This window comes from Arachis hypogaea, chromosome 20, assembly GCF_003086295.3.
Source record: "Arachis hypogaea cultivar Tifrunner chromosome 20, arahy.Tifrunner.gnm2.J5K5, whole genome shotgun sequence".
NCBI lineage: Eukaryota > Viridiplantae > Streptophyta > Magnoliopsida > Fabales > Fabaceae > Arachis > Arachis hypogaea.
The window spans coordinates 144,140,185-144,155,513 of NC_092055.1; the positions used below are offsets into that span (position 1 = coordinate 144,140,185).

General features: G+C 30.7%; 2 protein-coding genes across 3 annotated transcripts; both read left to right on the top strand.

The window, feature by feature from the left end:
* The first annotated feature begins 5,487 nt into the window (after nucleotides 1–5,487).
* Nucleotides 5,488–10,004, top strand: LOC112734947 (uncharacterized). 2 transcript variants are annotated; one of them, XM_025784485.3, is made up of 11 exons: nucleotides 5,488–5,944; nucleotides 6,260–6,401; nucleotides 6,501–6,568; nucleotides 7,192–7,262; nucleotides 7,382–7,648; nucleotides 7,774–7,937; nucleotides 8,034–8,089; nucleotides 8,196–8,248; nucleotides 9,087–9,255; nucleotides 9,351–9,448; nucleotides 9,539–10,004. In XM_025784485.3, the coding sequence occupies exons 1-11, from the start codon at nucleotides 5,794–5,796 to the stop codon at nucleotides 9,641–9,643; spliced, it is 1,344 nt and encodes a 447-aa protein (XP_025640270.1). In that variant the 5' UTR covers nucleotides 5,488–5,793; the 3' UTR covers nucleotides 9,644–10,004. The 2 variants fall into 2 exon arrangements, with proteins under 2 accessions (XP_025640270.1, XP_025640271.1); XM_025784486.3 differs by lacking the exon at nucleotides 7,382–7,648 and having other exon boundaries at nucleotides 5,491–5,944.
* A 1,886-nt stretch (nucleotides 10,005–11,890) lies between these two features.
* LOC112734948 (14-3-3-like protein C) lies at nucleotides 11,891–14,840 on the top strand. Its single transcript, XM_025784487.3, has 7 exons — nucleotides 11,891–12,188; nucleotides 12,392–12,698; nucleotides 12,797–12,884; nucleotides 13,770–13,879; nucleotides 13,990–14,138; nucleotides 14,325–14,382; nucleotides 14,463–14,840. The coding sequence occupies exons 1-6, from the start codon at nucleotides 12,113–12,115 to the stop codon at nucleotides 14,372–14,374; spliced, it is 780 nt and encodes a 259-aa protein (XP_025640272.1). The 5' UTR covers nucleotides 11,891–12,112; the 3' UTR covers nucleotides 14,375–14,382; nucleotides 14,463–14,840.
* The last annotated feature ends 489 nt before the right edge of the window (nucleotides 14,841–15,329 follow it).

Here is a 15,329-nt window from a genome sequence, read left to right on the forward strand (position 1 = left end):
TGTTATCGTTAGCTTTTTAAGATATTTTTAAAACTTGTTATATGTATTTAATTTTTTTATTTAAAAAATCGCAAATCCAAACCGATCCAAACCGCTTGTAATCGGATCGGATCGGATCGGATCGGATTTCCAAACAATTTTCATCCAATCCAATCCAAACCGCACCGCACATAAATTAAGCGTTCGGATCGGATGACTTTTTCCCTTAAAACCGAACCAAACCGCACCGCGAACACCCCTAGACCGCGCTATGTAGCTTCTTCATCAAAATTGTGCATAATAAAAAATAGTAAATTACTAGTAGTTAAGTTAAGTGATTTAATATATGAAATAATTTAATTTTAATTATATAATAATACAAAAAAATTTACATATACATATAAAGTCATAGTAACAAAATTTATTCTATTAATTATATAAAGAATAATTACCCAAATTAATCCTTGAAGTTTTAAAATCAAACACTTTGGCTGCGTTTGTTTATAGAGACAGGATACTGAGATAGGGACACAGACACAAAATTGTATTTGGCAGAGGAGACATGGACAGAGACAATGTGTCCAGAGACACTGAATTAGTGTATTTTGTATCTATCCTGACAGGAAGGACACGGAGACACTAACAAGGGACACAACTTATTTTTTATTTTTTCTTTTATTATTTTTATTAATTTTTTATAATTATATTTTTTATTATTATATTTTTCATCTTATAATTTTCATCTCTCATCTCCTTGAGCATCACTTCCTTTGTTTAGCCAATGTGTCGTAGCTGACTAGGGATGTCAATGGGGCAGGGCGGGAGCGGGGGATGCCTCTCTGCTCTTCGTCCCCACCCCCAGAATTAATTCCCGTTCCCGCCCCATTTCCCGTCATGGGGGGATAATTGTCCCCATCTCCGTTCTCCACGTTTCCCGCGGGACCCCATTCCCTATCTCCCTATGTTTAACATTCATATGGAAACTATAGTATAAAATATCAAAAAAAGCAAAAAACAAACTAAAAAATATTATTACAAACACACAAACATATCTTATCTAAGATTATAAGTCCAGAAATACAACATAGCAAATCATAGTCCATAAAATAAAATCTTAAAATATAACTTTCATTATAAAGAAAGCAATAAAATAAAGTCTTTAACATCAAATATTCTTTCATTGTCAGCATACAACTTCCAACAATAAACATCTCCATGTTCTCTGTTAAAACAATAGAGACATAAATATGTTAACATACAGTAACGAGAATGGAAGCAAACATGCAGATGTAGAAGTGGAGAGGGGAAGGACGCCGCGCCTGAAGAGAGAGAACGACGCGGTGAAGCTGCCAGGGTGACGGCGCAAGAGTGGCCAGTGGCGAGCTGTGAGGGTTTTGAAGTTTGAACAAAATGGAGAGTGAGTGAGTGACTGAAGTCTAGAGAGTTGGGGCTTGGGTGGGAATAGAGAGTTAGAGACGGCGCAGCAACAAAGGTGAGAAGGGAAGATAGAATTAGGGTTTTTTAATGGGTGAAATTATTAAAATACTCCCTAGGTTAGAAATAAAGTAAGGATATTTAAGTAAGTTTAACAATTCGAAAAATTATCGGGGATGGGGCGGGAATCCCCACTCGAGTCCCCGCGCCTGTCTCGGGAGAATTTTTTTCTTCATCCCCACAGAAAAAATTCTTCACTATCGGGGCCCCATTCAGGACGGTTCCCGCGAAAATCCCCGTTTCCTGGGAATTTTTAACACCCCTATAGCTGACCCACTGTCCGTTCCTTTTGTATTTTGTGGTGTTTTCATTCTTTCTCCAGCCCTTTCTTTCGTGATATCATTTTATGCTTCGATGTTCTTTATTTTTTTTGTGTTGCTGTATTTTTTATGCTGATTATGATCCTAGTAAGTGAGGGTAGTGGAATGGAGTGGTGGGTAGAGAGATGGAATAGGGCAAAAGAAAAAAGTAGAGTGGGACTCACAACAGCAATGATAATGCACTGGGTGAGATTAGGTGGTGGATATGGGTGGTGATAGAAGAATGAGATGGAGAAAAAGAATGGGGTGATTAAATCTAACTATCTTTGCCAAAAAAAGTGTCGTATTCTTTTTGCAATATTAAAAATTTGAAACGCTAAATAATGCAGGTCATATTTTTTATAATTACAATGCATGATTTTCAAACATCATTCTTGTAATATTTTTTAAAATTTTTTATCACTATAATCAGTTTTATTTTATTCTCTTTATATACATGAATCAGCTAAAATTTTTTACTTGAACAATTAAAAATATTTATGCAAATACTTATAAAAATAACACTTTAGAATTTGCATGCAATGCGAATTAAGCCACCTATAAAATTAAATTTGTAAGTTTTAGTCAATCAAAAAATCGATATAGATGATTTACAAAATTCTGATATAAATTTTTTAATACTTTACAATACTTAAAAAGAAAATATCTTGATAAATTCAAGAATTCTGTTTATGTTTTTTAAAAAAAATTAAAATTTAGTTATTATAATATTGTGCAAAATAAACTTCCAATTAAAATTGTTTATGCAACCACAGTTAACAATTATACCAAAAAATATTTTTAAAATTTATTTATTGTCAATATTATAAAAGTTTAAGTATATAAATATTGACTTTCATAATTTAAAAATTAACATTTTGTTATGTTGATGAATCAGCGTATTGAAAACTTCTAGACATGCATGTTCTATACTTTTATGGATCATATAGATCCATTATGTTGGTTTATCAAGCCTAATTCAGATTATTGTGTTCATTTATTGTTCCCAATATTTATTTATTTTTTTTTTTTTGTAAGCTTCATTTCTATCATTAGCTCAATTGTCATTTTTTATTTTTCAAGTTCTATTATTTCAATATTTTATTTATCTATAATTTTTGAACCAATGAGTTATTTGTGTGAATTGTCTAATCATTTTTATGTTAAATTCCTTGCAATATACCAATATTTAGTTTTTTTTTAAGAATCCAACCCACTAAAGTTTATAGTGGGCTGTTCTTATTAATGTACTATGTGGATAAGTGGTGCTGGAATTATATATGAGAATTACTATAAAAGACTTTGGTGTATTGTGTTGATCTTTTAGCTTAGCTTTTTTGAAAATGTTTGGTTTTGTTGAAATGTTGTGTTATATTTGTTTAACAAATTTTGGTTATTAGTTAATCATTAATGTTTAAAAGTATGGAATAAAGTATGTTGTTAGAAAACTAGACTAAAAGTATTAAACTAAAAGAATTAAGGTGATGACTAAATGATGGCCAAAAATAATAAATTCTGATGACCTCTTAATATATATATATATATATATATATATATATATATATATATATATATATATATATATATTTGCACGATTGACCGACTAAACTGTAATGTTTGAGAATAGTTTGAGTGAATATGTTTTCATCCAGGCGCATTTTGTTAAGCAATTAGCCATATCTTTGTTTAGTTTTTTGTGATGATCTTTTAATGATGATATGGTGATTTTGATATAGAAAAGTATGGACAACAAAAGAAAAAGACTATTGAAAGGTAGCTAATTTTAAGAATAGCTTTAGTCATGTGCCAAATAAACAGACCAAGAAAATCATAGCTCAAATGAACATCATGAAAATACACTTGTGAAGCGTGTATTACATTGTTATTATAATCCTTTAAAGCATTCTGTAATTTATCTATTATTAAATGAATCCTTAATTGTTAATAGTATAAATGCAACCATTAATAGATATTTTTAAAGAATGATATATTGCAGATTTTTGTTTACAATCTGAATACGTTTTCATTAGTTTGCATTGCTTTCCTTTCATTGTGAGAAGGTGACCACTTGGCAAAGGATAAAGGTGGACAGAGACCTAGAAGTTATGGAAGATCAATAAAATAAAAATATGAAACATATTTTTTTTTATTTAGCACCTATGAATGCTTTTTTGAATTTCTAATTTGTATTAGCTATCTCATAAAGGTTTAATACCTTTAATTAAAAGTCTGATGTTCATTTAGTTTTTGTTCACTGAGGCTATCATCTATGTCTTGCTCACAAATTACAAATATTTTTTTAATGTCCTTACATATCTCACTGTTAAAGCAATTTTGTCATAATCAAATAATGGATTGAATAGATGCAACACTGATTTTTGGACAAAATAGGAAGTTACAGGGACCTAGAAGCGATTAAAGTAGGTACTTGAGTTTTGGAACATAGGATGATAGGGAGTCAAACGTTATACCCGAATAATAGAACATTTTGAACAAGGTACTTAAAAAATTAGTAATAGGTGTTTAATTAATTTAAATTGTCATACCAAGTATTTGAATCCATATAAAGTTTGATAAAATTTTTAGATATAATTATTTTTATGTGAGATTCTTTCACGTTTGAAAACATTAATTTACATTTAGAATCTCACACAAAGTAAAAGTTAGATAAGAATAATCAATTATTTGTTTTTCCCAAAGACAGTAGGTGATTTTAATTTATTTCAAATAAAGAAAAATATTTTGTTCAAAATTTAGGATTACACAAAAGAAAGTGGGATTATCTCATCCTTCGCTTAAACATTAGCCACACACAGTAAAAAGAATGAAACGAAGAAGAAAGCAAAATTGGAATTAAGTTGGTGTTTCACTGGATAAATTTACAAGTTCTTGATTTTGTTTGGTAACAATTGCCAAAAAATTTTCAGAATTCATAGATTGACGTTCAAACAATCTCTTACACCTTTCTTTTCATGCATACTAAGCAATAATCAAAGTAAAACGGGTCGAGTTCTTAATCAAAGATAAGAATAATCAATTATGACAAGTGAGTCAATTTATGATTTATTAAATGAGTTATAATAACTATGGTATTAATATAAAATATTTTGCCTATTAATATTAAAATATCTCATTTCAAATAATATTAACAAAATTTATTTTATATTAACTTTAAATATATACTATTATAGTAACTTTAAATATGTCATATATTAACTATTAACAAAGTTTTAGTTATGGTTTTTTTTTATTTTATTCAAAATTAAAAATTGAAAATAAAAAATTTGAACAACAAAAGATAATTAAATTCAAATTCAATAAGAAGTACTCAATATATATAGATGTAGTACTCCCTCTTGGTATAATTAGATAAATTAATATAGTATAAAAAACATTCTAAAAAATATGGTGTATTTTAGACATTTTTGTTGAATTGATAAATTTAGATATCCACTGCTATATGTGAGTTTATTTTTTGTTAATTATTTTATAATTATAGTGTGAATAGTATTTTAAATAAATAATTGTGATTCAATGTATATATAAAATATTTTATACTTTTAAATTTGTTATTATTATATATTTTAAATTTATAAAAATATTATTTATATATTAATTTATATATTTATATATAAATACATATATACTTTAATTTATTACTGTCAATGTAATATGATTGTTATACTTTTATATATATACATAAAAGATTAATGGTATTAGGAAAAAGTCCGTTGGGATGGCGTGACAGAGCACGGCACTGCAAATGTGATTAACTAACTAATTCCCACGAATGGTGAACTTTTGATGTTACCTGAACCAGCAGCAACACCAAATTGAATCGCAGAAAAGAACAGAGCAGAGCAGAGAGGATAAGTTATGGGCACCGATTGTAAGATGTGATTCGCAATTCTCTCTTCACTCTTTGCCTTGAAGCAAGAGAATTCAATCACGATTACCATTCGGTCCCTAGCTCTCCCTCTCCCTCTCCATTTTTTCCCTATATTTATATAAATAAATACAGATGGCAACCGCTCCCTTCATCCACGCGCGCTGTCTATACTCGCCACGAATTTCCAGTTGCAAACAACCACCATCCTCCTCCTCCCCTTCCCCCTCCTGTTCTTCTTCTATTCATTCCTCTTCCTCTTCATCAGTTGTGTCTTTCTCTTCTGGTAATTTTTGTTCCTCACCTAATCCAATATAATTTTGATTTATTTATATGCTTTTCAATTCGTATTAAATCCATCGTCATGCTTTCATTTCAATCATTCATTATCTCCCACCTTATTCTCCTGCAATTGTCAATTGTCTATTTCTCAAATTTTGTTTCTCTAACCATAATCAAACATGTAATTACCAAGCTTACCTATCATTAATTAATTAATTAATTAATTTGCGTTGGCACTAATATCTTAGAAACTGTATTAAATTGCTGCAAGTGTAAATATCACTATACTTGGGGCGTAATCAAACTTTTTTTTTTTCAGCCACAAACAGCGGGCAGAGACACCAGGGCATTGGAATTCAAACTATGAATACTATCACTCATGGAAAGTCTATAGCTGGCGCATGGAATTCAAAGAATGAACCTGAACATCTCCTTGTTCTTGTTCATGGAATTTTGGCTAGGTATGTCTCCATTCAGAGACGCATCAGTTGTTTTGGTTATTTCAAATGTTAAAATTTAATTTAGGGGAAAAATAATTGCTGATGGCTTTACTGATGCAGCACAAGTGATTGGACCTATGCAGAAGCAGAGTTGAAAAGGCGTCTCGGAACAAACTTTCTAATATATGGTACTTCCAACGACTTTTATTTATACATAGTGAATGCAAGGCTAATTTTTTTTATATGAAAGTGAGATAAGGGATATACCTTAACATTGTGTAATTTTTTGTATTTTTTTAAAATTGTGAAAAGAACTAAAATTAGAGGGTTCGATTTCTAGGAGTACAGAAATTAAACTTTTGGAAGGACAGAAATTAACCTAAATTAAATGGTGTCACATTTGAAATTAATACTCAAACTGTACATAATTAAAAAAAAAAAAAAGTGTGAATGCGAACTTTGTGGTTTTATATGTTGTATTCTGCTTGCATTTTAAACTATGACTTTCTTAGCCAATTTACAAAAACCGAAACTTTGAGTTTTTTTAGAATAAATGCTAAATGTCTTGGCCATTACTATTTGACATGCCTTAACATCTCAAACTCGATCTAACTATGATGTGTAAAACCTTACTTTTTTATTTAAGTTTTCTTAGATAGTGCATTGAGAAATCATATTTACATTGTTCAAAAAGTTATTAGCGTAAGCTGCTGAGGATGTGTGGATAACAACTTTTTGTCTTTTAAGTCATCAATAAGTACAAAGTTATGTGTAAAATAGAACTCCATAAAAATTATTTTGATGGCTGCAGTAAGTTCATCAAATACTTATACTAAGACATTCAGTGGGATTAATGGAGCTGGAAAGCGATTAGCCGAAGAAGTAAGTATTGAGATATATGCAAACTTATATTCCAAAGTTTGAACATTTAATTTAAATAGATAGTTTGGAGTTTCTTATAAATTGTTAATTTTCATGCTTGTTATTTTTCATCAAAATAGGTCATGGAAGTTGTTAAAAATACAAAAAGCCTGAAAAGGATATCCTTTCTAGCCCATTCGTTAGGAGGCTTGTTTGCTAGATATGCAATTGCTGTTCTATATTCACCTGATGCATACAATAGGGACCAATCTGGTGATCAAGCAAACAGCATAAAAGAAAAACCTCAAAATATAAGCTTTTTCAAAGGAGGGACAATTGCTGGGCTAGAGCCAATAAGTTTTATTACTTTAGCAACTCCACATCTTGGTGTAAGGGGAAAAAAACAAGTATGGCCGATGTTTTTTTCTGTCTTCATCTATGTTATTATTCATGTTCTTCCTCCTCTCTTTCAGTCATATTGAAAATCTACGGATCATAAAAGTTTTGGTTGTTGTCTATGTGTATATTTCAGCTTCCATTTCTATTGGGTGTCCCAATCCTAGAAAAGCTTGCTGCACCAATAGCTCCTTTTTTTGTTGGCCGGACTGGTAGCCAGTTGTTCCTTACTGATGGTAAAGCCAACAAACCACCTCTTCTTTTGAGGATGGCTACGGATTGTGAAGAGGGGAAGTTTCTGTGAGTTCAGGAACCTAAACATGCTTACTCTCTTTCTCTCTTTTCTTTTTAATTTTCAAGTGATTGATTACTTAAGAATGATTTATTGTTCTGTAGATCTGCACTTGGAGAATTTAGATGTCGGATTCTTTATGCTAATGTTTCATATGATCGTATCCTCTCAGTATGTTAATCTTGGATTACAGCATACTAGATATATCAATAAGACCTTTTTGGTCTAATTTCCTCGATTTTAGAATTTTCTTTGACTGTGTTTAGATATGGTTGGGTGGCGCACATCCTCTATAAGAAGGGAAACCGAGCTCAGTAAGGTGAATATTATGATTTTTCCTTTTGGATTATCTCTATTTTTTCATTGTTATTGATCTTTATCATTCATTTATTCAACATATGTAAATTTATTATTTAATACTTATATTAAAGTAAATATCTACCAAGGTTCTTCGTATGTACCTGCCTTAACTTTGTCACTAAAATTATTAGTTATAATTAAAATTTTTCAATTGACAGTTGGGTAACTCTTGTGGGTTTGAGTTTGACATGTTATTTGAATTGAGTTTCAATTTAAGATTTTGTTTCTGTCTTTTATTTTGAAGTGGAGCCTTATAACAACTATTAAGTTGTCTCCGTGTGATTTTAAGGGCCATGAGTGCATATTATACTAGTGTACTTATTATTTTATGGGTTCATATTAATGGATAGTTTTGGTAAATATAAAAATATTTCTATGTTTCTATAATTAATTATAAATACAGTACTTTCTTATATATTCATTATTAGAATAGGATATTATGTATTCTAAGTTAAGAAAGATATTTGTGGAGAGAGTATTGTTGGGTTTTTTTTGTTACATATGCTTCAGTTGATCACTTGATCCATTTTACTGAGAAAAGTGATGGTTCATACAAAATGGCAATTTGCAACTAAAATGCAGGGTGATAATGGGGTTTCCTTTCTTGTTAGTGCTGTCGGTATGTTCTATATTGCAAACTTGAAACAAAAACTATGGAAAGATTATGCAGATTCTATATGAAAACATAGAAAGAAAAACTATTTAATGTAAAAAGGAAAGAAGTAGTAAAAATGAGAAAGCTAAGAGTGCATATAAATTTTGTTAAGAATGCTAATATTGTCCTATTATATATGCAGCCTCCTCGGCGATCTTTAGATGGATACAAGCATGTCGTTGATATGGAATACTGCCCACCGGTTCCTTCCGATGGTTCTCATTTCCCTCCAAAAGCAGCAAAAGCAAAGGAGGCAGCACAAAATGTACCCAATGCCCAGAATACTTTGGAATATCATGAACTCATGGAAGGTGATTATCAATGCCAAGAGCCTGAAAATATATCAACTAATTATTTCAGTCATGGTGCTTTTTCTTGTTCCACTCAAACTCTGTGTTTTCAACAGAGGAGATGATACGGGGATTACAGCGGTTGGGGTGGAGAAAAGTTGATGTCAGCTTTCACGCAGCATTCTGGCCGTTCTTTGCTCATAACAACATTCATGTACTTCAATTCGCCCATCAAACCTTGTTGTCATGGATGATGATATATCATTAATACATAGTTTCTAAATGAATACTTATTTGATTCCAGGTGAAAAATGAATGGCTTCACAATGCTGGTGTGGGAGTAATTGCTCATGTTGCTGATAGCTTAAAACAGCAAGAAGCATCATCAATTTTGGCTGCTAACTTGTAATCAGATGTAATTGCACTCTGCTGGAGACTGGTTATCTACGGAATACAAGATGAAAAAATCAATCCTTTGGTTTATGAGTCATTGACACGCACATCATTTCTTTACCAAGTATCACATAGTATAGTTCTCAGTTAAAGGGGATCGCTATATGCAACTTTTGTAGAACCATATATTCCCATTACCATACGAGTGATGAAGAAAGAAAACAGATTTCTGATTTTTTGAGCACCAAGTTGCTTGCTCTAGATGCCAACACTCCCTTTGGCAGTTAGAAATAGCAGTACGCATCAGTGCCTCAACATATTTGGAGATATATAATTTATATAAAAAAAAATCTTAGGTGATTTTTTTTTCATGTGAATCAATATTAGTAAATTTTATTTTTCTATTTTTACTAAAAGTATTAGGTTATTTTCTTAGTATTTTTTTTACGTAGAAGAATATTAGAATTTCAGCAGAATTTATTGTTTTTGACTAGTAATTAGCTAAACATATTTAAAAATGTAAAGTTAAAAGTATGTTGTTAGATTGTTAGGCTAAAAAAATTAGACAAATAATTAAAAATATTGACTAAAAATATTAAATTCTGTTGGCCTTTAAACATCTCTCTTCTACATATTTGGTTAAAATTTGGTCATTTTTGCTAATTTTAAAAATTAATTTGATAATAGAAAGGTGTTAGTTGTTACTTGTTAGATTTTTTTTATAAAAGTATAAATTTTTTCATTCTATTATTTATATTAAACATTGTTTGGATTAAGAAAAAGAATATGAGTTTAATTTTAATACATAATGTAAAGCTTATTCAATCATATTTATGTTAGTGGATTTAAAAATTAGTTATTTTTATTATAAGCCGATAATATACTATCGGTGCTGAGTAAAACTCCTTTATGAAAATTAAATTCAAAGAATATTTGATTAACTTTTCTTCTATAATTATTCTTATGTATTATGTAACTATGTGAGTAAATAATCAAATTGATTTTTAAGAAATTTTAAATTAAATATTTTAGTTTTTAATACATTTTTATTTTTTAAAATTAGTTAGATAAATTGATTTTTTTTAAAGAAAGATTAATTTATTTCATAATAAATTATTTTTAATTTATTTTATAGTAAATTATTTTTAATTTATTTTATAGTAAAATTAATTTTGATTATTTTGAAGGAAAATTAAATTATTTTATAATAAACAAAATTATTAAAATTTTATTTGTCCTAAATTAAATTGTTTAATTTGAATTTTGGGTCGGATTTAAATTTGGAGTTTTGATTTTTTTTCTTAATCTGGCTGTGACAAAAAGGAATTTTTCTTATTGATTTATCAACATAAATTTCTTTTAATAATTTAGTAGAGGATCGGAAGTAGAGGATAGAAACCAAAATTTGATCTTTTTTATCTTAAGGAGTTGTGTTGTCATTCTAAAAAAAGGGACAAAAGACCGAATTAGTAGTTCACTCATTAATATGGACGGTTTTGGAGGTTAAAAAAAATTCTAAAATGTTAACAAGTGTATCAGAATTATCTATAATTAAAACAATAATAAATTTATTTTATTCGTACGTGGTGTTTTCGATTTTTGTTTCGTGGAATCAAATTTAAATTTATAATATTTTTTCTTTTTTTATGAGACCAAATGCCGATCTTGGCAAATGGAATGGTATTATATACACTGATTACAAAACAAAGGATTCTCCGATTCAATCCTTTTATTGATTTATCAATATAAATTTTTTTTAATTAATTTAAGTTATTCAAGTAACGAACTCACTTATTTGTATACTTAAATAAATAATAAGGTTTTTTTTTTTTTTTGGGTTCGAATCCCTTCCTATGTATGCGGCAAGTTATTAGTCCTGTTGCAAAAAAAAAACATAAATTGCTTCTTCTTCTTCATATATTTTTTTTAGTGAATACCCCATTCGACTCCTGACAATTATTTCGAAAGGACAACGAGGTTCCCAAGAGATCCCTGATAATTTTTTTTGAAACTGATTAGTCCCTGTGCCAAAAAAAATAACATAAAAAAAATAACATTAATTTTTTTTTGACACAGGAACCTCGTTATCCTTTCGAAGTAATTATCAGGGCCGGATTAAGTTTTTTTTTTATCAGGGATCGAGTTAATTTTTTTTTTCAGGAACCTCGTTGTCTTTCGAGATAATTGTCAGGTGGCTGATTTAGGTTTTTCTCTAATTTTTTTTTTACTAACATTAGTAAAACAATGTTGATTGAGCACACCCACTGACCCACTTACTAACCCACGACCGAAGCGTGCCAGTTTCTGCGTCCCGATTCCTCAACTAAAAAATATTCAAGAAAGAAAAAAAAAAAAAAAAGGAAAAAGTGAAAAACTATGGCAACCTTTTTTTCTACATCTTGACCGAAGCTCAGAAAGAGAAAGAAAGTTTTAGTTCCAAAGCGAGAAAGAGAAGAGTCACACAGAGAAAGGTAGCAGATCGTCCATGGCGTCGTCCACCAAGGAACGTGAAAACTTCGTCTACACCGCCAAACTCGCTGAACAAGCCGAGCGCTATGAAGGTCCCTTTTCTCAACTCCCTTTTTTTAATTCTTTTCTCCGATTCGATGTTCTTTTCTGACTCGCTGATGATTTCTTCCACAATCGCTCCTAATTTTCCTTCTTTATTGAGATTCCGTGGGAAATTGTACATAAGGTCTTCAATTTTCTCAAGATCCTCCAACAAAATATTTAAAAAAACTCAAATTTCTTGTTTTATGCATAGAAATGGTGGATGCAATGAAGAATGTAGCGAAGCTAAACGTGGAGTTGACGGTTGAGGAGCGAAACCTTCTGTCAGTCGGGTACAAGAATGTAGTTGGGGCTCGCAGGGCTTCATGGAGGATTCTCTCCTCCATTGAGCAGAAGGAAGAATCCAAAGGGAACGATGTTAGCGTTAAGCGAATCAAGGAGTATAGGAACAAAGTTGAATCTGAGTTGTCTAACATCTGTACTGATATCATGACTGTTATTGATGAACACCTTATCCCTTCTTGTTCTGGTGGTGAACCTAGTGTATTCTTCTATAAGATGTGAGAGCATTTTGTTGTCCCCTTTCATTCTCTCTGATGTTTTTCTGTTTGAGGAATTTGGAATTCATTGTTTTTGTGTCTTGTTATGTTATTTGCAGGAAGGGCGACTATTATCGGTATCTGGCTGAATTCAAGTCTGGAGATGAGAGAAAGGAGGCTGCTGATCAGTCCATGAAAGCATATCAGGTTTTCTTCTATTTATTTGTGTGCTTTGAAGCTTCTTGATGTTTCTTCCCTGCCATGCCTTGTGTAATTATTCCGTTCATTAAACCAGAGAAGGGAAAGTGTTTATGTGTTATGTCTTATCTTTCCTTATATCTTTGGAATGGCAAGAATTAGAATTCACACAAGAATGAAATTCTTTTTCATGGTTCGGAACAAATAAAAATTAATCATTTTAATTCATTTTAGAATTCCAATTTTCATGTTTAGTCCAAATGGTTTTATCAAGGGTAAAATTGTAAAAGAAGATAATTCAACTCATTTAAAAGTCATTCCAAACTAAAAATTTGAATTCAATTCTACTGTTATATTAGAGGCAATCCAAACCATGGAATTGAGTTTCTGTTGAAATTAGCATAGAGAGAAACTGATATGAAAACAGAGGAGGGAGAGTTTTCTTATTCATGCATTGAGTACAAGAACTAGAAGACTTTGTGAAACTTGTGAAGCTTATATACAAAGGCTATCAAGCTAGCTCCCTAACTGAATTATCCAACGTGTCACCCTCTAGTTACTTACTTCAACTTATTCCTGACTAACTAACTCAGCTTCATATTACAGTGACAGTTTCAAGTAGAAATGAATTCTTTCTTAATAGAATTATTTTCTCAATTCAAAAACTTTCCAATCACACTTGAGCAACATTTATCAGTAGAAAGGGAGAGACGGGAGCCAAGAGCACAGTGTGCTTACTCTTTGGGCATGACATTCGTTGTACATGTGTTTTGGTCACTGATCTATGATCAGTTAAGTTCTGCTAGTGTGGAATTTTAGCATGAGTAGGTCACTGCTTAACAATTTTTTTTCTACCATTGCATGTTAGTGTTGATAAATTTGTGAATATTGCAGGCGGCTTCTACTACTGCCGAAGCTGAGTTACCTCCAACGCATCCCATTAGATTGGGTTTGGCTTTGAACTTCTCTGTTTTCTATTATGAAATTTTGAACTCTCCTGAAAGGTATGCCAAATATTCCTTTTTTTCCTGATAGTATTACCCTTTCTTCTTGTTGTGCGATTGTCTGAGTCAATCTGTTTGACAAATTTAACATGGTACTCCTAATATTCCAGGGCCTGTCACCTTGCTAAGCAGGCATTTGATGTAGCAATTGCTGAGTTGGATACTCTAAGCGAAGAGTCTTACAAAGACAGCACACTAATTATGCAGCTTCTGAGGGACAACCTTACCTTGTGGACCTCTGACATCCCTGAAGATGGAGGTAATATTATTAATGGAAGCTTGGTCTGCAATGTAACTGAAACATATGAAATTCTTTAGCTATAGAATTCCTTCACATTTTTATATGTCTGTTGTATTTTGTTTACTTCTTCTATCTGGGGTTGTTGTTATCCGGTTCCAATATCTCTGATTTCCCTGATCAATCAAGCTTGTCTGTCTTCAACAGCCGATGAACAAAAGGTAGAGTCCGCACAAGCTACCCAAGGGGAAGACTGAAGGCATAGGTAGGTTATGTAGCCTCTTAGCATATGGTATTTGGCGTTTACTTGTTTTACCCTAACAAAGTTATGTTTTGCTTTTGCAGTGAGGTGAAGCATGACATATTGAATAGGAGTTTGTGGTGTGCATAGGAGAAGTTTGCAACTCTTTGTAGTGTACCATTACATTAGGATGTTGTAATAGAACATGAAGAGAAGCTTGCAACTCTTGGCAGGGTACCATTACATTAGGCTGTTGTGATAGAACATGAATTTGGTCTCTAGAAGATTTCAAACCATAGTCTTTGATGACATTTCATTCTATGCATTTCTTTTCTGCTAGTTGGAGACTGCAGTTGAGATTGCAGGGTGTTTGGCTGTAATTTAGTTTATTGCTTCATTTTGACTTAACAACTTTCCAAAAGAATGCTGGCTTGCATTATTTCAAGTTTTCAACAATTTACAGTGAAGAACGTTGGTTTAAAGTTGTGCCAATAGTGAATACATGTTCGGAGATTTTTAGGGATTTGACGTTTTGGATATTGGCTTTTGTGATTTGTATCGACGTTTATTATCATTTTATGAAAATAAATAAATAAATAAAAAGTATTTTTAATCCTTTTGTTTTTCAGAAAGCAAGTAGTTATAAACTTTTTAACTAAAGACAAATGCAAAAAGGCATTAGAAAGAAAATCAATAGGTATAACAATAACATGATAAAGTGTTTGTCCAAAATTTTAAAATATTTAAGTTTTATTTTATTTTAAATTTGTTTTAAAAGTGTTTAATTTGCATCAATTGTATTCTTTGGTAATTAAATATTCAAGAAATTTATGATAAATTAAGCTATAATATTTAGTGGGTATGTTTAAAAGAAGTATAAAAAAGGATTAAATATACTAAAAAAAATATTATAATTTAATATTATATTTTTTTAGTAATTAACTAATTATTTATCTAAAAGTGATTTTAAC

Excerpts from the sequence above, each read along its gene's own strand:
- LOC112734948 (XM_025784487.3), top strand. The coding sequence starts at position 12,113 with ATGGCGTCGTCCACCAAGGAACGTGAAAACTTCGTCTACACCGCCAAA. Across the intron at positions 12,699-12,796 it reads AGTGTATTCTTCTATAAGAT|GAAGGGCGACTATTATCGGT; the intron begins GTGAGAGCATTT and ends TGTTATTTGCAG. Across the intron at positions 12,885-13,769 it reads AGTCCATGAAAGCATATCAG|GCGGCTTCTACTACTGCCGA; the intron begins GTTTTCTTCTAT and ends TGAATATTGCAG.
- LOC112734947 (XM_025784485.3), top strand. The coding sequence starts at position 5,794 with ATGGCAACCGCTCCCTTCATCCACGCGCGCTGTCTATACTCGCCACGA. Across the intron at positions 5,945-6,259 it reads AGTTGTGTCTTTCTCTTCTG|CCACAAACAGCGGGCAGAGA; the intron begins GTAATTTTTGTT and ends TTTTTTTTTCAG. Across the intron at positions 7,649-7,773 it reads GTGTAAGGGGAAAAAAACAA|CTTCCATTTCTATTGGGTGT; the intron begins GTATGGCCGATG and ends TGTATATTTCAG.